The sequence below is a fragment of the Zonotrichia leucophrys genome, chromosome 2, assembly GCF_028769735.1.
Source record: "Zonotrichia leucophrys gambelii isolate GWCS_2022_RI chromosome 2, RI_Zleu_2.0, whole genome shotgun sequence".
Taxonomy (NCBI): Eukaryota; Metazoa; Chordata; class Aves; order Passeriformes; family Passerellidae; genus Zonotrichia; species Zonotrichia leucophrys.
Genome location: NC_088171.1, coordinates 29184567 through 29207963, shown reverse-complemented (window position 1 = coordinate 29207963; position 23397 = coordinate 29184567). Strand labels below are relative to the sequence as shown.

General features: G+C 38.2%; 1 protein-coding gene across 4 annotated transcripts in view; it reads left to right on the top strand.

Annotated features, from left to right (window-relative positions):
• ETV1 (ETS variant transcription factor 1) overlaps window positions 1-22138 on the top strand; it is a 67393-nt gene extending 45255 nt beyond the window's left edge. For 3 of the 4 annotated variants that reach the window (XM_064704406.1, XM_064704405.1, XM_064704408.1), the window contains 5 exons: window positions 7631-7699; window positions 10057-10125; window positions 13145-13314; window positions 16871-16972; window positions 19546-22138. In XM_064704406.1, the coding sequence (XP_064560476.1) occupies window positions 7631-7699; window positions 10057-10125; window positions 13145-13314; window positions 16871-16972; window positions 19546-19767 (632 nt within the window). In that variant the 3' untranslated portion in view covers window positions 19768-22138. The remainder of the gene's footprint in view (window positions 1-7630; window positions 7700-10056; window positions 10126-13144; window positions 13315-16870; window positions 16973-19545) is intronic. The other variant, XM_064704407.1, reaches the window with a different exon arrangement.
• Window positions 22139-23397: the final 1259 nt, after the last annotated feature.

Genomic DNA, 23397 nt, shown 5'->3' with positions numbered 1-23397 from the left:
GCATTCTGCCATCCATGTTATAAATGTATTTTCCTAATAATTGGAAACAGATTAAAATGCAAGAATCCTCTCAAATTCCTGGTGAGGTGTTTTATGGAAAGCAAATCAGTGGGTATTAAGGTGGAAAAAGACCCCTAGTAGCACATTCTTCCCTAGGTGTCAGCCAACGTATTCTTAAATTTGAGATTTTGCAGAATAGCATAAGAGAAAGTGCTGAATTGAAATTTCAAGGGGAAAAAATATTTCTATTTATTTGCAGCTTGATTCCTTCCCCCCCCCCTATTTATTTTTTAAAAAGTTTGTTATTCTATTGTATTTCTGAAGAAAAAATTTAGATATTTGGAGATGCTAGTGTAAAGAGAAAAAGTCAATTGGAGACAGTGCTGGTTTGCTTTTTCCAGGATATTCTCCAGTGCTGCATTAAATGCATTGACCAGTGCAGCATTTAAAGTGGCACAAGTCATGGTGCTTCCATTGCTGTTTTTGATTATATTCGCTAATTTTTGTACTGTGCTCTGAAAATACAAAGTTCTGTGTGATTGCTAAGTATTATTACTTCTATTTTTCCCTCTGGGAGATTATTTCACAGACAAATAGACTTCACAGTTAAGAAATATTTCTTGATCATAAACCTGAATTTTCTCTTTGATTGGTTGCATTCCCTTGCTCATAACTACATCTTATGGAAAGCAATTTATTGGTACTAATGCACCACCTCTAAATCACTGTAGATGGATTGTGTGTGTGCTCTGTCAGTGTGACTCAAGATTTTGTATCTTGCTTCAAAAGTCTTCCAGCTCTCTCTCCAAGTTTCCTTTTTTCTTTTTTTTTCCCCCCCTTTTTTTGAATCAGGCTGTTTTGAGCACATTTTTATAAAATGCTTTGTGAAACAAAACTGACTCCTTCCTTTTCCTGGGTATGGTGCTTAGTACACACATCTCAGAACTGCATCTCCTTATGGCCTTAAAGAAATTCTTATACACAAAAGTACAATTGTTCTCAATGAAAATCCAGATGGCATAAGGGCAGGAGGGGAGAAGGGACAGGGTTTGCTCTTGAGTTAGGAAGTTTAAGAACTCTCCTCACCTCAATTTTGGTTTTGCAGTTTTCCCTGTGGTTTAAAATATTTCATCTTTGTGTTTTGGGAACTTGTCTTTGCTGTGTTGCTTCAGTGAATGAGTATGAATTTTGTTCAGTAGTTAAGCTGCACTGGACTTTGTGCTTGCTTTTAAAAGACAAATCTGCTGTCGGACTGTGTGGCGGCAGAAAACGACAGCATCTGACAGGGAAAATTGGGAAACCTGGACTTCAGAAGTTTGCTGTGAAAGGCACAAATTTAACTTTTCACTTTCTGTCAGTCTAGCTGATTTCCTCTATTCACTATTTCTGCCTGAAATTAATCTGTAGTTAGAAATTATTTCATTTTGCAATGTTACCTTTGTGAACAAAGGAAAGCCTGAATACCAGGTTAATGTGAGTATATAGGCAGGAGACCGTAGATGTATTTTTGTTTTCAAGGCAGACAATACGATCTGAAAAATTGTCCTGCAGTCCCTGTTTTTCAAAGAAATGGATAAATATCCTCTAAATCTACAGTTACAGTAAGTGGCACTGGCTAATGATTTGATTTGAGGATTGAGAGCGCAGTCTGGATTTACTCTTTGTGCATTAAGGCAGGTCAAATGGACACAGGCTGCATTTTAAATCAGTAATGGAAGGCTGAAGCCTGCCTTAAACCAATCACATCAGCCTTGCTCAAGACCAATTGATCCCAAGAGACCGAGCCCTGTGAGCATAGCTTTTATATGAATGGACTCTGTGCAGCCTGAAGTTTCATTCATAAAATGGATGCTGAAGGGGAAAAAAAAAAAAAAAGCCAACCCACACACGCCAAACCCTGGAATGTCCATTTATGCAGAGCTGAAGGGTGTAGTGTTCCCTCAGCTGCTGCTTTTGCCAGTTGCCTTAAAGTAATGATTAATGCTGCTTGGCCCTGCCTGCCTGCAACCTGACACCATTTATGGCCTTGGTGTGTTTCTAATGTATAGTGAATGAGAAGGCTACATTCTCAAATCAGAAACATAAACAGGAACTGGTTGGTCTGAATTCCATTCAAATATGTCACTTCAGCCGTGCAGTGTTTGTCCAACTTCGATTTTACAGGCAGGGAATGGGGCGGGGGAGAAAAAGCAACACAGACATTTTTGCAGCAAGATTACCAACAAAAGGAGCGAGGGAGAGAGAAAATACTGCTGTCTTTTGTTGAATTCAAAGGAGAGCAATGTTTAAGACACATTTTACAGTTACTGAGGTTAATAAAAGCAAATACATGATTTTAAAGTATGCTCAAAAGATCAGCTCCATGTGGAATTTCAATTCAGAGCTGAATGTATGAGCCTTTGTTTTCCTGTTCTGCTGTACAAAAAGTTACACATCGCCTAGACAGGCTGTTGACATCTGGTCTCACAAAATGCGTTGGATGTTGTCATAGATCTAAAAACCAAAGTTGTGGAAAGGAAGATGTTTGATTAAGGTTTTTTCTGTATCTGTGTAATATTTCCACTTAGACATGAGCCGGTGAGGCCAAACCTAATTCCCTGACAAGTTTTTGTAAAATGAGGTGTAAGAAATTAAACTTTAACAATTTTAATCAGCTATTTTTAGAAGGAAGTGTATGTTTATCTATGAGTGCACATTCCTGTAAGTTTGGGGTTTTTTCCTAGATTGCTGGCACAAAGGCTGGTGACTGAGAAAATGCATAAAACCCTCCATTCTGAATGTTTCTAAATTGCATCATGACTGGGGAAAAGATTGCCTAATTTTAAAATTGATTTTTAGAGATTATTTTATTTGTTTTCACCCATGTAATTTCAGCACACCTACATTTTTTCATGCTGAATCTGCTACTGAAAAAAATAATGCTGACTTTTGTATTGCCAGGACTTTACCAGTTTGTAGGACTCTATTCATTACATAGCTTGTGAGGGGATAAAGCTTTTAAAGGTGGTTGAACTAAAACTCGGTCCACCAACATTTAAGGGGTGGGTCAATTGCTCAAGCAATTCTTGTAATTAGTTCCAGTATTTTTACCTGAATATCTCCTTTTGGGGAGGTATGAGTTTGAATCTAAATGTGTTCTGCAGGTTTAAAAATCCAAAAGAATAATTTTTTACTTCTCCCTGCAAAACACAAATCATGCATTTTTCTTAGTGACTCCTGGTGCTACCTGAGCGATTTGTTGTGATCTTGTTTGAAGAACTGCCGTTCTTACCTAAAAAGGTCCTTTTTTCTGGTGTTTCCACTATTATCTTCACCCTTGAGCTCGTCAGAACTTCTCAGTGATGTTGCAAACAGCTGCTTTCCACCAGGAGGCTGAATGTGTTTCAGAGGTGGATGAAGTGCTGCTTTGTAAACAGTTTGTCAGTGCTCTTGGAAATCCATGAACAGAAAAGTTATTTGCAGTGATATTGTGATGTTTTAAGTTTAATGCCAAAAGTATGATGTGTTCTAGTTTGAGCATTTTATTTTTAAAAGGCTACTTTTGTCTCCGCACTTGGTAAAATTCTCTCCCAGTACACCAACCACCTGCTCATGTAGCAGAGAAGCGCTTGTACTGTGCAGGGGAATCCTGAAAGGCGCCGGAGGGATGGCTGGTGTGTTCACAGGGTCAGGCTGGCACATGGCAGTGACTCCAGGTTTGTCCCAGCTACCCAAGGGACTTGTGCATGTCCTTCTGTACCCAGTAGTACAATGGGAGAGAGTCTGCATGTGCAGCATTTCTTGTCTATGGGAAGGCAAAGTGGCACATTTAAGTCTATCTGTATAGACACACAAACTCTGAATTAATGAAATAGGGGCCAAAATTCACATAATTACTTTTCAGACCAAAATTTAGAAGGACATGATATAAGTGAAATTGCAGGGTTTCCAGTGAAGTCCCTTCAAAGTTTTGGGGACCAGGTCCTTTTGAAACAGTTCCTTATGGAATCTGCTTCTAATATGACTTACTTGGTAATAAAGTATAAGTGGAAAAGTGGACAGGAAAACAGTAAGAAGGTTGCAGTCTTATTATCACTTTGTTTTAAATCTTTAGGGAAGTAGACATGTTTTACTGTGAGTTGAGTATTTGGTGTATTTGAGTGACCTGTTAACAGGCTCCCTGACTAAGGCAGCTGCCTGCCAGTGCAGCACAGTTTTCACCTGAGCTGCCACAGGGAGGGTGAGGCCAGGCAGGCAGTTCCCTTCTTCTCCCACCCTGTTTCAGGTGGTCTGTGCCTTCCGAGGCTCCATCTCCTGTCCCTCTGCACGTGCACACGTGCAATGCCTCTGCATGGCACTGTGCCTTGTCACCAGCACATGGGGTGTGCCCTGCGCCTCCAGACCTTCAGCTGATGTCGATAAAGCAAGCTGAAAAGTAATTCAGAAAGAATTAAATAAAGAGTTAGAGTGTAACATAACAACCTGCCCTTCAGTTAGGGAGGCTGTGTAAAGCCAGAGACAGGAACAGCTGAAGAATAAATCCTTGTTCAGGTTTCCAGTTCCTGCTTTGCTCTGCTTCATTCAGAAGAAGACAGTCAGTCACTTCCTCCCATAGAATACAGTCCTGTCATTTCATCCCTTTGCTCCATCTTCCCTGTGTCTGTTCTGGCTGGGGACACAGGCTGAAATTCTGTTATTTTCTGTACAGGGTGGGATTGTGGGAACAAAATCTCATCCTTAACTCTGAATAACAATCAGAAAAGAGGATTTAAGGATTCTTTATCTGCTCTGAGTTATACAGAGGGCTGAGACAACCTAGCCCCTTAAATTCTGACATGATAATTAATATGAACTACCTTACCAAGGGACCACTCAAGTGTCTTACTTGATAATGAGACTTAGAATCTGTGCCTGCCAAGTTCAATAGCAGATTTTTCTTGTCCTGAGAAAGTCTGTTTGGGCTTTTTCTGCTTGGATGTATTTTGAAGGAGGCATAGCAGAGCTTATTTCCATTATTTTTCTCTGTGACAGTCCTGGATGAGAAAGCACTTTTGCAGTGTCTAGATTATGTGTACTTTTTAAAACAGCACCTATTGTGAAAAGAATGGTTTCATGATCTAGGATATAAAACCATATTCATTGTTTTAAGATGATTGCTATGTTCCTGTAATAAGAAGAGAAATTAAGAATCATCTCTAAGTATTCCAAAAGAATAATAAAAGATAAGCAATTTTTTTACATTTCCATATTTTTAGATATTTTGTTTTGTTGTTTTTTATTTTAAGGGGCTCTGCTGTTCTTGAGCCGATGTAACCTTACGATGTGAATTGCTTCATTAACAGTATGAAATAAGCTTGTTGTGTGTCTAAATCCAGGCACATTTTTTTCTTCAAAGACCAAAACTTGTAAAAAGATGATAAATCAGTCATCTCTTGGATCTTGCCCTGGAAGTATTTCATGGCTGCTTCTGTCTTATTTGTTGTCTTGAAACAATGGTTTAAGAAGAAGGAAACATATAATTGCTCTGTAATTTCTGCACTAAAATGTTTTCTTTTGAAGTAGCTCCGCTTAACATGTAAAAATACTTCTGGGTCTTAGTCAAGCATTTAGTACAATTTAAAACTGCAATACTAAATTTCATTGGTTGGACTTTTTATTAGATAAGGTAGAAATGAAAGCAGCAGGCAATTTAATTAGCAGTAATTTTTCTGGGCAAGTCATTACTTTGATGAACTTCAGAGCAATGTTTATGGCTCCTAATTAACCATGTTAGTCATTTGATTGAATAATCACTTTGGAAATGTTTCTACAATTTGATTAGAGTCTGACCCACTCTGATAGTCATAAATTAACTGATAGCACTTTAGGATAACAAGACTCTAGTTACTTTACGAGAAATAAACTCTTCGTTGCTGTATTTTTTTGGTCCTCTGTGGACTGTTTAAGCACAAGCTAACCAGAAAATTAAGTAATGTTGGTACAAACAATGCTTGCCTTAAAGAGACTCCAGATGTTAATTATAATTGACTTAGGAGCATGGGAGATGAAACCCCAACTTGGCTAAGAAGACAACTTTGTGAATGCATGCATAATTCTTTATTCAGTATACTCTGCTGTATCACTTTGCAGGAGCGGAGTTCATGAGTCAAAAAGGGCTTTGCTGCCAATAGTAGAGAAGCTTTACCTAAAATAGAAAATAGCATCTGTTTCAGTTCTACAGCTTCCTCTTTTTTACGTAGATTTTTCCATTCTCCTTAGAATTCAATCTACTTGCTAACATGAATGATTCCTTGCAGGTGAAGCACTGCTTGTAGCCTTGACTTCTAGCCTGCAGAGCTATACTTGACTGGGGTGATCACTGAGTCACTGATTCCTGTGGCTGCTCAGAATAGCTGCCTGAGACATTAGAGATTCTCTAGGCCTGAGGAGGCAGGCCCCCAGTGTTTAATTGAGAGAGGAGGTAATGAAGAGTTTGGCACAGATGTGCAAGAGGGACCATGGACTGTTAGAAGAAACTTATTATTATTACTGCCCTGTGTTTCACTTGTTTGTGAAGTCAGTGTAAAACCTCATTTTCTTATCCTGCCAAATCTTTGATACTCATCACTAGTCAGTGAACAGTGAAATTTGGAATCACAGTCTGAAAGAGTCTGTAGGCGGTGTTGGAAAAATAATGTCTGCTCTTTCGACCTCTGTTTGCATCTCTTAAAGAGTTACAAGTTACTGGTAACAGATTGCATAGCTTAGGGTAGGAGTTCATCGCAAGATCAAATAGACTTTGTTGAGCAAGACTTTTGATATCCAAGAAGTAGGTTAAACATGGTCTAGAAGGGCAAACATTTACGGTGTGTTTCTGTTTGCAAGTCCCTGTGCACAGGATGTGACTACTTGGGGACAGTGCAAGACAAGGGGAAGAAAAAGAAAGACATTTAAAGAACATGTTTTTCATTAGTTCTATTTGGCTTTTCTCATTCTTCCTGCAGATTTGAGTAGAGGTGGAGAATATTAAATAAATATCAGTATTATTTAGAATATGCATAGTATTTTTTTTAAGGTGTCATTTTTGTTTTAAACACATAGAAGTGGAGAGTGATATAGATAGACCTAAATTTCTAGATAAAATGCTTAGCAACTGCAGAAAATTTCATTAACCCTTCAAGTCCTTAGCCAGAGTCTAAAAAGCATTATCCTACTCTAAATTCACTTTGACATTCCTTGTGTAAATGTAGTGTTGATAAGTGTGACTGGCAGTCTTTTCATCACAATTGATTAAAAACTTTGGGTTGAATTAGATACGAAGATAGATATACAAGCACAGAGTTTAAAACATTCTTGGTCACTGGTACGGGTTTTTTGGTGAATGGTCCAAAGTGCAATTGCCAAGGCAGTCAGCTTTTAGCAGAGTTGATTACAAGAGGTTTGGAGTTCAGGTGCCTGTGGTAGGTGGGATCTGTGAGCATCACTTCATGGCTTTCTTCTTGGCCATGCGTGGTGGGGGCTGCTGTGAAATGTTGTGTGTTGACAGGTTCCCTCTCACTATGAGCTGCATCCTTCTCTGTTGCTGTTGTGCTTGCAGCTTGTCCCATTGATAACCTGCACACTTTTAATTCCTGACAGTCTTTTGACTTGCATTGTCATCTTCTCCTTTCAGAAGTGCCTAGCTGCCATTCCATTTACATGAGGCAAGAAGGCTTCCTGGCTCACCCAAACAGGACAGAAGTTAAGTTTTCTATTATGCATCACTTTTTTATGAGAGAAATGTAAAAACAAAATTAAAAGCCTGGGGGTATCTGGGCTCACTGGTTTAGTTCTGGTTCTGGGAAGACTTGCATCATTCTTCTTTCCCTTTTCAGTGTTGAGTTTCTGATGCACTGAATTTTTTGTAGTTTCTTTTAGTGCCATGGGTTGATCAGCATAGAAGCAATTATATTATGAACTAACTCCTTCTGCTTGTCAAGGCCTCTAGCAGTTAAAAGGAAGACACACTTAAAAATTTGTCTGTTACACCCATTCTGCTCAAGTGATATTTTCCAGGCTGTTAGCATGGCAGGCTCAGTTAACTGTGTTAAGTAATCCATTTTCAGTGAAGATTTTGGGTTTTTTCTTTTGTTATTACTTTTGCAATGTTTTGATGCACTTTATGCCCAAATTGAGATGTACCAGAATTCCCAATTATTTCAGTAGGACAGAGCTTACATAATTGTCAAAATTAAGAATTCTGAGTAACAGAACTTTATATGTACTAGAAATTAGAAGTCCAATAGAACTAAGATGACTGTGAAAGAGAGGTTATAGCCTCCACTGTCCTGTTTTAGTTTATCTGTCTTTGCAATATATTATTTTCTGCTTGTTTGTTTAGGGTTTATTTTTCTTCCAGTGGGCAAATTTCAGAAACATGAGGAATCTGGTTTTGAGATTGATGAGAATCCAGATAGACGTATGAATCAAAGTCTTCCAGGAAGACTTCATTTGCTAGGGTAAAGATAGAAGCAAAAAGATAACACATCTGGCTAAAATCCCATCTGCTTCTGGGTTGAAATAAAGACAGAAAAAAAAAGAGATAGCATTTAAAAAGGAAGGTAAAGCAGGAGATGGAAATTTCTAAGTCTTGTTATATGAAGTTATATGTAGTATAGAAGTTTGGTAAGGGAGGTGAGAGACATCAGGAAAAACATAAACAAACTGCAGGGATAAGGGCAAAAGAGTTGTAGTTTTAATCATAGCACAGATAGGGGAAAACCCATGTTATCCATGTTATGGTCTTGTAAGGAGTTGGAGGTGGCAGAATTTTCAGGAATGACGTAAAAAAGCAGTGATGTTAGCTTAATATTTGTTTTCTGTATTTGGAAATCAATGAATATAATTTTACAGAATAAAGGTCATGTCAAATCTGATTCTGTTCTTTACTGAAAATAAAAATTTGATTGATAAAGATGCTTGTATCGTATAGCTTGACTTTTTATGGCATTCAATTTGCCTCTGCATTACATTCTGATTAAGAAGTTAGCACAAAGCAATATCAATAAAGTACACATTAAATACATTAAGACCTGGCCAACTGACAGATCTAAAAGAGGCTGTCAGCAGGCAATCATCTCTGAATGGATTATAGTTCTGTAGGAATTGATATCAGGAGTGTTGCTATTCAATATTTTCAGTAAAGATATGGAACAAAGTTAATAGATAACTTTATGGCACAAAGAGCAGTAAATAACGGGCAGGACAGGGCAGTCACAAAGCAGTTTGAATTGTTTGGTTATCTGGGCACATTAAACAAAATGTTTTTTTAATACATGAATGTAGATCAGGCCTGTGGAACAGGGAAACAATATATTGGAAAAAAGGATTTTGAGGTGGGCCTCCTCCTCAGCTTCACAGTGGGAAACCAGCCCAACCAAGCACTGTAACCTTAAGGCAAAAAGCCTTCTGCAATGCTTAGGCAGTCAGAAGGAGGGTCAGAGGGCGGCAGGAGAGGAGATGTTTTGTCTCACTCAGTAGCACTGGTGAAGCTGATATTCATATGCAATACAGTTCTGGTTTGGCAAAACATGGGCATAATAGGAAATAGCAGGAATGTGTACAGAATGGTGTGCTAGGAAGGCTGCTGAGTTGTAGACAGTGTCTTTTAATGACAAAATAAAATTTTACAAAATTATCTTAACTGGAAGGAACATCAAGAGCAGTGTGTGAGGGTGACCTACCTGTGTGGGTGTGAGGAGGAAATGCTGAGTGGTACTTCTTAGTCTTGCAGGGAGAAGATCTGCAGGAACTAATGGTTAAATGTCAAAGCCGTGCTAGTTCAAACAGGAAATGAGCAAACATTTTGTAATAAATCATAGAGAAATATGGGTGCTTTTTCATTTTAGCAGGTGGAGATTAACAGTCTTTTGGGAATGCATATGTTAATTAAACACCCTTGTACTTAGGCCAAAATGTTGGGATTGGGCGGTGTCTAACGGATGTGGGATATTAATCTGATTCCTGTATAACTTAGTGTTCCCTCTGGCATTAAGCCTGTGATCTCTTTTTTTCTCCATGCATCTTTTATATAAACACCTCTCTCTTTTCAACTTACAGGCTGCATGTATGAAAAGGGACCTAGGCAGTTTTATGATGACACTTGCGTTGTTCCAGAGAAGTTTGACGGTATGTATGACACATCTCTTTTTCCTGTGTAGGGAGATGAAAAAGAGATGAGGGACTTTTCTCTGTTGCTGATCAAAAAAGCCCAGTAACGTTCCAATTTAGGATTCCTTAACACACCATTTGTGGTGCACCCAACCAAAGCTGACCTTTGTCTCTTGAAACCAAAGTCTCCTCTTCAAGAGGATGTCATTTGACTTTTGCCAGCGAAAGATGCTGCATCCAGACTTGTGGCAAAGGAGATCAGTTTTGTACCATTGAGAAGTCATAAGACGATTTCCATTGCACTGATGATCACATATTACTTGTTGTTTAGATGTAATGAAAGCTGTACTTATAATTAACAAAACAGCGGAGAAAGCAGCAGCTTTGGTTTTACTGAGGATTAAGCCTCTTGTTTTACTGTCTACAAAGTGATGAATAGTGAGAAGTGACTATATAGGGCATTTTTTGTGTTTATGTCAATGTATTTGCACTAGGTTGAATGTACTAGTGGTTTATTTTTCAGTGGGATTGATAACAAATCAATGCCCTGTTCACAACACTACCAATTACAGCAGATTTTTTTAAGAGGAATTCTGAGGTCAATTAAAATGAATGGTCCAAATTATCCTCAGTTACTCTGACGTAAAATCAGTTTCCTGGTGTAACTGAGTTGATTTCAGATTTATTTCATTAGAAGCAAAGTAGATGGACACCGTATTTCTTGCCAGTGACTCTGTTAGTCTGCAACTTTGGGAAGTAAATTAGAGACCAATTACTTAAATTTGCTAGAATGGCATTATGTTGGTGGACGCAGGCTAGTGTAGTGTTGTTAGTATAGCTTTTGCGTTAGTGTGTGTATGTCTGGCTTTATTTATTTCAGCAGGAAAGATTAGATATTTCCTGATAAACTTGTGAACAAATCTTTGACCAAGCTAAAAGTAGGGCTGTAGAATTGGTGTTTTTCTCCTACTTTATTTTGTTTGTTTTGTCCTGAGACTCACTTATGGATTACAAAATATTGCATGTTTAGCAGCATTTGTTGTATTTGCTGAAAATCTGGAGACTCTGAAATGAAAGCAACCCAGAGAATTGCGCATTCTTCAGAGTATCACCTATATTTTTATGTTGGTAAGAAATAGATAAAAGAGTTTTAAACAATATTAGACCTAACTGAAGGTTGCTCAATTCAGTATTGCGTTGTCACTGCATTGACACAGTCACAGCGTGTTTTATTGAAAGTCTGCTTTATACTGTGGCTTTGTAATGTGAGCTTGTTTGGATGTTTTTAACATTTTTTAAAAGCACATTGTGTCAGGTATTTTTTTGTTCCCCAAAAATGATTGTGGATCTGATCTGAGCACCAGTGTCAGATTTATATGTACATTTATGGGAATGGGATCAGACCCTGTACTACAAGGAGTAAAGACTCATTAACAGTAGCATTTGTCTGTCTTCCTTAAAAAACCTTTTGGTTAATTTGGCATTATACAGGAAAGGGAATGAAAATGAAAAAGAAATACAAGTACAGTAAAAGAATTAAATGTTAAGAAGTATTTTTGTGCCTGCAAAGCAAGCTGTCTGCTGCTAGCTTCTATGACTGCCCATTGAGAGAACACCTTGTACTCTAGAAGACTGAACTCTTGATGCAAATAGGTGTGTTTATGCTTGCAGCATGATGTTTTGAGGGAAAAATAGCAGATGTGTCATCAAATTCTGGTCAGTAAAGCAAAAGTTGGATAAGCTCAGGACTAGTCTTGATGTTTCAGAAGTAGATTCTCAGCTGCTTCATTTGAAATCAAAGATCAGCACAAGGAAAGAATTTGATCCTGTATAATACTGTGCTTGCTATTTGCACATTGCACAGCTATCATTACAAGGAAAAAGCCTGTCCTTGAAAAAGGAGGACTTTCAGGACTGGAACTTGAACCTCACATAAACCAAAAAGCCTTGTGCTGATTTATTTGTTTTCCACAGCTATTGAGTCAATTTTCTTTCCTGATTACAAAAGGAAGTGCTCCATTTTTAATATTATTATTCTGCCTTTCACTACGCAGAGCCATTCTGTAATGGCTGTCAGAGCATCCTAATGTTGTGGCTGAATTTAAATTCCTGACTTTCCTTATTAAACAGGTCACACTGTTTGTTGGAGGCTTTTACTGTTTTGATAGTTGAAATGAGGAATTTACCAGTATATGTAGGATTGCAGTCATTGTGTGGAGAAAAAAATACTGTCTGCTTCAGCATCAGACCTTTCAGCTGTTGTTGTTTGCAGGAGTTGTTCAGTATAAATATGATTTAAAAACAACAAAGACAGTATGGGTGTAACAGGATGGTTTTCTCATTGGCAATTTGTAGAACAGCTAGTAGAATGTTATTGATATTTTTAAAAATGTTTTTCTAGACTTAAAATTTTAGAAAAATTAACTTATTGCTTTTCAGAGGGAATTTAATATGTAGATATGAGTAAAAGTAATTTTGCTCATATGCAGGTCCAATATGCCACAGAGGAACTTGTGTATCTGCAGGATTTACATGCCTATACGTAAACGACATGCTGTTTAAGTCCAAGTCAAATACTATGTCAAAATTTCCTTAGAAGCATTTGCATGCAAGAGAAGTTTCACTCAATAGGGTTTTGCTCCTTTATGAAGCCTACATTACTTTACCAAAACCGGGGCCTGTGCAAAGTATAGTACACAAACACAGTTCTGCACATTTCAGAGCTGCTTCAAAAATAGTTAACTTGCTTTCAAAGATAAGATATTACAAAATGGTTTGCAAGAGATTTGCATTTATCAGACCTACATGGGGAGAGACTTAGTGAGACTTCCATAAATCATGAATGAATTTAAATGCTTTTTAGTATATTAATATGTGATTGTAAGTCCCCAGCAAACAGGGGAATGTTGCACTTCAGGGTGGCTGATTCTTCCCTTTGTTTTGTTACCCCTAATGATTGCTTTGCCAACTCGTCTGACAAAGTGAGTGATGGTGTTGCAGGGCATTGCTCCTCTAACGTTGCTGCCGTTGTGTGCAGGAGATGTCAAACAGGAGCCGGGCATGTACCGCGAGGGCCCCACGTACCAGCGGCGCGGCTCGCTGCAGCTCTGGCAGTTCTTGGTAGCTCTTCTGGACGACCCATCAAACTCTCACTTCATAGCATGGACTGGCCGAGGCATGGAGTTCAAGCTGATTGAGCCAGAGGAGGTGAGTTAGACAGACAGCATGTTCTCACACCCACTGCCCCGTCCTGCAAACTTAACTGTGCTCCGTTGGACTTAGGCCTTGTTTTCCTTCGGGATTTTGCTTCAGTAGTGCTTTAGAATGGTGACAGAAAGGACTGGCAAGGGAAGTGCTTCAGTTAGGACAGAGGTGTGGCTAAGCATAGATTTGACTTCTAGTCCCACAAAACAATAAAAATGTTGCAAGTACTAGAGTTAGTAAATAGTTCACATTAATTGTGGGGTCTGCATATTTCAGAATCACTTTATGGATGTAACTGTATCCCAAAATCCTTTGAAAACTTGTCCCTTATTAGTCTTTCAACACCAAATATTAGGTTCATTAGATTGAATCATTAGATTGTTTAGTACAGGCTTAGATCCTAGGCTTGCAGACACTCATGCACATGCATGGCTCTTCTCAACCATGGGGTAGATAAAATTACTTATATTCATGAACATTTGCTGAAGCGTGTCTTAGTTCACTTGTGTGATAAACAGGAATAAATTGAATGTTTTATTATGTAAACTGTTTTGGACTGGGTAATGTTATGTAACCTAGCCTGCATTCTAAACTGTCATGGAAATTGTTGGAAGATCAGGTGGATGTGAATTTTGTTGTAAAATTTAAGTGGAGGGTTTAATTAGGCTTGTCAAAAGGCAGTATCATTCTGCTTTACTTTTCTTGCCCCTTGAATATGGTTTTCTAATAGAGAGGACTACATCAAATTTTCTGACAGGATCCTCTCTGAGTTAGAGCTGAGTGGGAAGGCTTGGGGGTTTATGGCTGCTTCTGCATTCCACCAGCTATTTATGCTGTTTGCCATTCATCTACTGGCATTAGGAGTCTGAAAGCTTTCTTGCATGTTACTTACATTGTCTGCTAACTGCTCTGTGGAGAAGCTGGAGCAGCTGGGGATGGCGTCGGGACTGATGTCCCTTTCCTTCCCGACCTGGTCTGGCTGAGGAGCAGGTTGATGCAAGGACCCAGGTGCTGGCACTTGTTTGTCTGAGCATCCCCTGCTCTAGTGATAGTCACCACTACCAGGCAGATCTTGGCATTGTGTATCTGAGGATTCGAACTCAGAATAGCTCTATTAAATATTATACTGAAACTTTGCTGGCAAGCCTGCATCCTTAGCAGGCTACATGGATTCCTTAGCTGTGTAACCTAAGAACAGAGCAAAATCTTTGGAACTTTTTTTGTTTGGTTTTGGTGAATGATGCACATGATTTTTTCCCCCTACCTTAGTCTCATAGTTTTTACTCTCTTAGTTTTGTCTTGTCTTTGAGGTATACCAAATTTTTTTAAAGATTGAAGCATTTTATTGAGAAATGCTTTCCAGCAGATGGTGCAAAAACTTTTTAGATTTATTAGCTAAGAAAAGGAAAGTAACAAACCCCTGTTTTTCTTATTGTGTAATTCCCTGAAGAATTGGATATTCTAATTTAACTTAAACAGATCATCTGCATGTCTGGCTATGTAGAAGTTGCTTTTTGAGCAGCATTGCATCCAAGATCTGGAGGAGGCTTGAAGGTTGCCTCACTTTGTGTGTTCCTAGAAGTACAAAGGACTTGAAGTTGTTTTTTTCATGAATGTCATGAATCTGACAGAAACAGTCAATTAAAATAAGAATAGCCTATGGGAAGTCGCACAAGTTCTGTTGGTTGCCTAGTATTAATTGAAAGGAAATCAAAGAGCTTGTTGGTTCTGCTGTGGCAAGCTAGGATGTCAGTGACACGACCTTTCCATCCATTCCTTATTGGAGGTTTACGCCCTCTTAGAGAGTGACAACAAAAATGAATATGTATCAGCTCCTGGAGTGCCACAGTTCATTCAGGACGTAAGTGACTGTGAACTGTGGAGCCTGAGAGTTGGGCATAGGTCCATTTATGCAGGCTTGTCACAGGGACAACAACCTTCAGCAGGAAGGTAGGGTAGAAAAGTGGAATCCCCTCTACAGAGCAGGACTAGGTAAATGCTGTGCAGTTCAGGGATGGGAGCTGGACCTGATTGCTTGTTTTGGAGTCTCAAAATACCACAAATATAACATATTCTTCACCATTACTTGTTGTTTATCTTTGTTGTGTATTTATTTATTTGGCAAGCCTGTTATGTTGGGGACATTTAGGACTCCGATTAATGCAGAAAAAAACCTTGGAAGGGATAAAAAAGGAGTGATGTGGTCATGTGTTACAAAAATGAATAGGTGAATCAAAGTTAGACATCTGGGCCAAATCTGCAGCTGGAATAAATGTACGTGATTGGAGGTGTGTGTCAGTACAGCTAAAATGTAGCTGAAGTTAGCAGAACTGTGATAATTTACATAACCCTGAAAAGCTGCACCACTGAAAGGAAATAATGCTTTCAAAGGAAATTTTAGAAATTATAGTCCAGGTGGACACCAAAATCATAGATTTTTCTTAGTGCTGCGTGTTGCCATGGCTTGCATCAAAAAGCTCCAGACATCTACGGGAAGTTTCGCAGAGCAGTCTGCAGAGAAGCTGCTGGCTACTCTGTCCTTTTTCCAGAGCTGTATGCATATGCACCTCTCAATCATTTTTATAAAATGTGCTTTAAAGAGTTCATCAGCTCTGCCTTTTTTTCCCTCAGGTGATATTACAGTCATTTTTACAGACAGTAATTGAAATGTCACCAATAGCCGATTAAATTTCAGGCAAGGAATAAGAAGTTAAGCTCTTTAAACAAAGGGTCGCTTTGTCCAAAACTATCTTTAGCAATAAAACAGGAAGCATAAAGTCAAGTAGAAAACATAAGTCAGAGCAGAAGGCATATTGTTCTCTATGGAATCACTTCATGAGTTACTTGCAATTCACTTTTTATTGTTATTTTTAAGGGGAAATTATAGAGCTGAAACTATGAAATTCCTGTTCCATTCTTCATTCCACCATATAGTTCTTCCAAGTGATTATTCTGCCTCCTCAGATAATTCATTTTTTTTTGCTGAAGTAGTGTTTAAGACTGGGAGTTCTCTTTTGTTTTGTCTTGTATCTCCTAATAATTGCAACACTGCTGTCATTCCAAGTACAGTCTGTATTAGTTCATGAACTAAATATGCATGCATGTGTGTTTAAAATAACTTAGTTTTTTCCCTGGCAGCAAGGAAAAGATAGACATGGTACAAATTATCCATAATATCAAACTGAAGAAAGGTTTTGTAAAAGTTTTCTGGTAGAACTTGCTAAATGTTTTTTGTCCATCATCTCTTTATATGTCTCTATTTATTTTTTTATTTATCTTTTTATTTTATTTATTTTTTCATTGGTTTTCTTTATTAAAAAGCAAAAAAAAACCCCTAACCATCCACCACGTTGTCCAATAAATCTATTACAAGTTTACTCATGATGCAGATCCAATTAAAATTCATGGTAGTACATGGGAAATTCAGGTCATAGCAACCTTTTCCTGTTTGTTGCACCTGCAGGGTTTTCCCTCCTGCATCCCCAAATAAAGTATCTGATGATAAGATCTGCTTGTTAAATGCATTTAACAAATCATTTCTAATGCATTTTTGTGGCAGGTGGCACGTCGCTGGGGGATTCAGAAGAACAGGCCAGCTATGAACTACGATAAGCTTAGCCGATCGCTTCGCTATTATTATGAAAAGGGAATCATGCAAAAGGTGAGGACCTAATTTTGTATTCCATTTCACCAGAGTCTTGCATGTTAATCCCTAGGTCAGTTTACAAGGAGTACTTGTAATTGCATGGTTAAGGTAGTTTTTTTCATCTGTTTTGGCCAACACTAAGCTTTTGAGCCTACTATGTACAGCATATGCATTAAGATATTTTTTTCTATGTAAAAACCGTCTGTGGTTTCAGTTCACACAATGCATTTCATGATTATAAGGAAAGAAGTAACATTCAAAAATATCCAAAAGAGCTTCCTGGAAGCTGGAAAAGGCAAATGGTAGAGTACAGTATGATTAATGTTTTGCAGATCTAAATTATCTGCCCAGTGCTTGGGTACTTTAGTAAGTGCAAGATAGGGGAGAATAATTATGCCTATTAACATACCAAGTACTTTAATATTTTTACCAATAGTGTTGTAGTAATAGTGGTTTTGAATGGATTTTAATATTTATAATAGACTGAATTAAGAGAAATATATAACAATAATTTATCTATTACTGGCTAGTCTGCTGACAGTATTCAAGCCATCCTCCTACTGTGGCTTGCTGATTTTTAAATTTTGCTGTGTAGTACCATGTAGATTGACTGAGAAATCAATAGGAGAGGCCAGTCTGCTGTATCTACAAAACTGCCAGGTGTGATCAAAGATCATAATAAACATCTTGGACTGCAAAACTTATTCCATGTCTCTTCACATTGGTCTTGTGACCAGTGATGATGAACATGTTTAAACTTGTCATATGCCAATTCCATGAATGGAAACAGTGCTCTTAGCTCAGGTTACTGGGAGAGTTACTCACGTTATCCTTTTCCAGTAGGATTTGTGAAGTCTGAAAAGTTCCCTTTCTTAGATTTTGGGATTGTTGTAGTGCATTCCTTTTCCACTAGCAGTAATCAACTTGGACAATAATCTGGGCTAGTATTGGCTTACAGTTCTCCAGTAGCTCAGCACCTCATTCATTTTTGTGTGTCATGTAACAGTGCACAGAGTCTTTGTAAGGTGCATTTGAGACTGGATGTGATCAGAGAGAACCAGAAGTGTTTGGTTTTGCTGACTGGTGCTTCAGGCAGAGGAGTTCCTTGTTGCATTTTACAGCTCAGCAGCATAGGCAACTGTGCTGCCAGCACACTTCAAAGGCAGCACAGGCAAAAAAATGTAGCAGAGTGAAGCAAGTTGAAAAGGTGGGGATAGAAATACCAGAAGGCTGATAATGCTGCCCCAACCCACACATCCATTTAACGTGGAAATCTTGCAAGTGCTTTGGACAACTAACTTGCTACATCCTAAACTACTGCTTTATTATTTACAAGAATAGATTTAGCACATGTTTTGAAAGCTAGCTTGTATGCTTATTTTTCTGACATAGCAACGTTTTGGGTTTTTCCTGGGATCACTCTGTCTGGCCAGTTCATGTATGTTAAAAACTAATGGGCGTTGTAGATGCAAAGAAGGTTTCTTTATGACAAAGTTTGTATGCATATTTTCCCTCCTTTTTTTCAAAATCAACAATGATAGCAGGTTATGCAAAAGCCTGATTTCTGAGTGCAGCCTCTAGTCTATCAAACTTGTTGACATTATTTTGATTTTAAAAATTCTGCTGCAGATACAGTCCCTACCAAATTCTATTTGTAGAATAAATGAGCTGAAAGTTTAAGGAGGTGCTTCAAACTATTTTGCACCCATAAGAAGAGAGTTAAGTTTCCAACACTTTTTCCATCTTCACTAACTCACTTCATTGCTATGGTAGCTGGAGTTGCAAGAAGCAGACAATATGATTTTATTTTAAAATCATTTTAATAAATTGTGAGCATGCAATCTAATGCATATTTTTAAGCACAAATTTTAAAATAAGCTACTTGAGAAGACACTATATTGACTTCTCTTTGTTGCTTGTATTAAGACAGCAATTTTATGTTGTTTTTATCATTCTCTAGCTTTTAGGAAATTGAAGCATAGACATTTAAGGCTGTTTCTGATTAAGGGAAAACTTTAGGATCTTTGGACAAATATCCCCTCCATAAGCAAATCCAAATGTCCCAGCTTTGCATGAGCAATTGCTAAGTACATATTAGCCTACGTATTTGCTTACACTGTCCCTGTACAATCAGCAGGCACTATAACTAAAGTGCTTTTATACGTAAGCATGAATCAATCTGTGTAAAGTGAAATCCAGATCTCTGCAGTGCAATGTGATTCTTTTTTCCACTTCGCACACAGAGTGTGTAATTTTATTTTGCCACTGTAGTGACAATTTGTTTACATTTTCCAATAAGAACGGTTCCATTTGTGGTTAAGTATAGGAAACAGTCGCAAACAAATGTTTAGAAGCAGAGTGCTTAGTTCATCTTCCAACAGGATGTCATGAGTGGCAAAATCAAGAGCATTCTGCACAGTCTGCTTTGGCAGGTCCCACTTGTCTTTGCTAGGTTGTTAGCTCACCAGTTCTGCTGTCACGTTATTAATTGTGTAACAAAGGTGAGTTCTTTGCAAGACTGTTGAACTTGGAGCTGCGAAACACGAGGCCTTACACTGCGCCTTTTTTTCCCCTTGTGTTGTCCCAAGGTGGCTGGAGAAAGATACGTGTACAAGTTTGTTTGTGACCCTGAAGCGCTTTTCTCCATGGCTTTTCCCGACAACCAGCGCCCCTTGCTGAAGACGGACATGGAGCGCCACATCAATGAGGAGGACACTGTGCCTCTGTCCCACTTCGACGAGAGCATGGTCTACATGCAGGACGGGGGCTGCTGCAACACCCACCCCTACAACGAAGGCTATGTCTATTAACAACAGTGACACTGAAGGGGTGCTTCCCCCTCCCTTAAGCTTCTCCTCTTTCCCAAGACCCAGAGGAAAGCTGAATCGACTTCAGTTTGTTTTTTAAATAGTACACTAAAAAGGGGGCTTTTCCTGTTGCATTACTCCTATGGTCTGCCATGGACAGCGCACTTTATTTGAAAGAGGAGGGTTGGAACCTAAATGTTATTCTGTGTAAAAGGAGGAAAAGGGTGGGTTTGCTTTTTACTTAAGTTTGGGAAGGGAACATACAGGTTTTAAGTAAAAAAAAAAGCTATATCATGTCTGTTTTGTTTCATATCGGCATAAGATATTGTACATTTTCTCTGGGTATCCGTAGTACAGTTAATTCTCATTGTGCAAAATAACCACTTTTGATGATGATATCAGCACAGCATGCCTAGGGCATTTCTTTCTTGCCATTCCTAATTGTCTTTCTGCAGTAATAAAAGAGAAGCAAAGCATATACCACAGCATTTAATTTAGAAGTTTCCAGTGGCAGAACTTGTACCTTGCCTCTGTGAACAACCAGATAGTTTTCCTATTTTTTTCCTTGATTCTTTTCATTCTTTTTCTATTTTTTCTCTTTTTTGTGTATGACTTAAAAAAAAAATCCTATTTAATGACAGGCTGGCCATAAGTACAGTGACCAAGCAGTGAAATCCCTGACTTCAGACTGCAAGCTGCATGCTGTATCTGGTGCCACATTGCTATACATATATGGTCCATGCTATGGCGCTGATTTTTCAAGATCCATTTGAGGGTAGTAATTACATGGAGTAGGCTTTCTGATGATCATGTCAGCATTAAATACAGGATTATGATCAGGAGGGAGAAAACATTTTGTATCCTTCCATTTCCTTTGGTACATAAATAAGTTATTTAATCAATAGGAATTAACTGTACTAAGTCACATATCTAATTATGCTGTTTAGACACAGCAAGCACTCCTTGAGAAAAATATCCAATACACTAAATAGGTACTTTAGTAATTTTTAGACACGGTACCCATTAATATGCATTTAAACCTTTTACTGCTGTGTTATGTTGATAACATATATAAATACTAGATAATGCTAATGCTTCTGCTGCTGTCTTTTTCTGTAATATTCTCTTTGATGCTGAATTTACTATGACCATTTATAAGCAATGCTGTAACTACAGGTAGCATTTCAGGACAAAATAGATGACTTGAACCATTTATTGCTTAGAAAATAGCTTACGCAATAGCTGTGCTATAAGCAGCTTTTATGCGCATCCACAAATGACTAGTAAGCTTCAGCTTGCTAAGGAAAGCTCTGCAGAACCTTTTGTAATTTTCGGTGGAACAGAGATGAACTGTCAAAGAATACCATGAAGTTGCTGTATGACGTTGTAGTGCTGGCACTGGTGTTACCAATCAACTTGTTTTGGACACTAAATGTAAATGTGATCGGATATGCTCGGAAGACAATTTAAATTTTGAGGGGTTTTTTTGGTTGTTTTGTTATTTTTTTCAAATTGTTTTATTTTTTGAGAGGGGTTACCTTGGACACAAATCACACGTGCTATTCTCTATGTAAAACAAAAACAAAAAGTGGCAAAACCCCAAAAGTTTAAAATATTTATGAGCACCTTTTTTGAAATACAATAATTCATAAGTTGGAGGGGTGGAGAGGAAGCTAAGAATTGGATTTAATTTTTTGCCCGGTGAAATTTAAATAGTTGTTATATGAAGTACCTCGTTTTCCTAGATTGTCAAGAAATGGGGGAAAAATAAACACATAACCATAAAAAGACAATAATAACTTTCATCATAATGGATGGATTTCAAAGACAGTCCTAGGTGGTGGGTTAATCTTCCATCCTTTGTCAGTTAAGACACTACTTAAGTTATGAATATTTTAATACACATTTAATCAAAAGTAAAGAAGTAGTGGTCACTAGAAACCACAGGTGCATAAAAAGCATTTGGGCAGGTATTTAATTTACCCAGATCCATGAGACAACATATTTTATGATATATGCCTTAATATGCCACCTAATTCTGTCATTCATAGGTTTCAATGGCACTTAAATACTTGGTGATCAACTGAAAAAAAGACGTCTAAAATTGCAGAACTAGCAAAAAGGAAAGGGAGAATGTTCAGTAATATTGTTTAAAAAATATGTGGTTTCCATTGAAATAAGGTTCAAATGAAACATGCTTTGATGAAAAGTCCTTGGATTGGTTTTGGTTCTTTAATGTCAGCACAGAGCGCCTCTTGGCTGTGGCAGGATGTGGGTATTTGGGAAAGGGGTTGGACAAAAAAAGGAAAAAAAAGATTTTAAAATTGCATCGAATGTGTAATATTTAAGAAGAAAAAATATATATATATCTGTATACGGTAGTGACTCACTGAACAAAACAAGCAGTCAGACCAACATTACATGATCTCTCAGCAGAAGACAAAAAGGTCTTTCACTGAACTGATTAACCCTTTTTAAAATGTACCTAAGAGGTTTATTTAAAGTCTATTTTTATTCCACTCTTTTGTTTGTTTGGGGTTGGGTTTTTTTTTGTTTTGTTTTGTTTTGTTTGGGGGTTTTCAGGTAGAATAATAAATCTGGCAGCTGATTTCTGCAAGATTGTTGTGTATTGGATTCCTAACCATTTGGATTGGAGAGGCCCCTGCAGAAAGGTTACTCTTTTGGGAAAGGAGAGGATGGTCTGTCCCCAGTGCCTAGAATGGCTTGCTTCAAAGGGTAATCAAAAAAAAAAAAAAAAAAAAAAAAAGAAATTAAAAAAAAAAAACTGGGAAAAAACAGGTGGCGTATGTACAATTCATGTGTGTGTATATATGAGTTATAGTCAGGAGTTAGATTACCAAAGCATGGTATTTGACTGACAAAAGGGAGGAGGATGGTCTATGTATATTTTGGGATTGATTCCTACTAAGAACACTTACACATTTTCAGAGGGCATTTTAATACCTTACTGGATTTGAGTGTGGGATGTTTGGGGCTGGGGTAAGCGGGCTGGGTTTTCCTTTGGTTGCTTTGGGGGTATTTTGGTTTCGTTTTCAAGCTGCACCACAAGTGGAGGGAACATGCAGCTTTCACCTGTTTTTAGTGGGAGCTGTAATAGAGTGAGCTTGTCTCTGTTTGCTGGTCTGTCTCTGTGCTGGGCACAGCAGTGGGGCAGACAGGGCAGAGCTGCTGTGAAGCAAAGTCAGGAGGCATCACTGCAAGACCCAGCGCTGTGGAACAGCTGAAGGGGCTCAGCTTTCATGTGCCATCCCAGATCACTTGCACCAATAGCTGGACACAGGTGAAGTTAGTGAAGGACTTGGCAGAATCCCTCAGAATCCATTTGAGAGAGTTAACATTACAAGTTTGAGACAGTTTCTTTTTCTTTAGGGATCCGACTTCCATGGCAAAGAGTCTGCCCTTTTCTCTCCAAGGTTACACCAGCCTTTCTTACATAAACAACCTTAACATTACATTCACTGAAAGAGCAAATTTCATCTGCTTCTCAGACCAAATCTGCTTGTTGTCCTGACCATGGTCTGGTGAGGTTACCGGGGGAAACTGGGATACATAAATGCTTTTCTCCAGAAATTCCCTGGAAAGAGGCCTTTACTCAGAATCTTTTCATCTTTG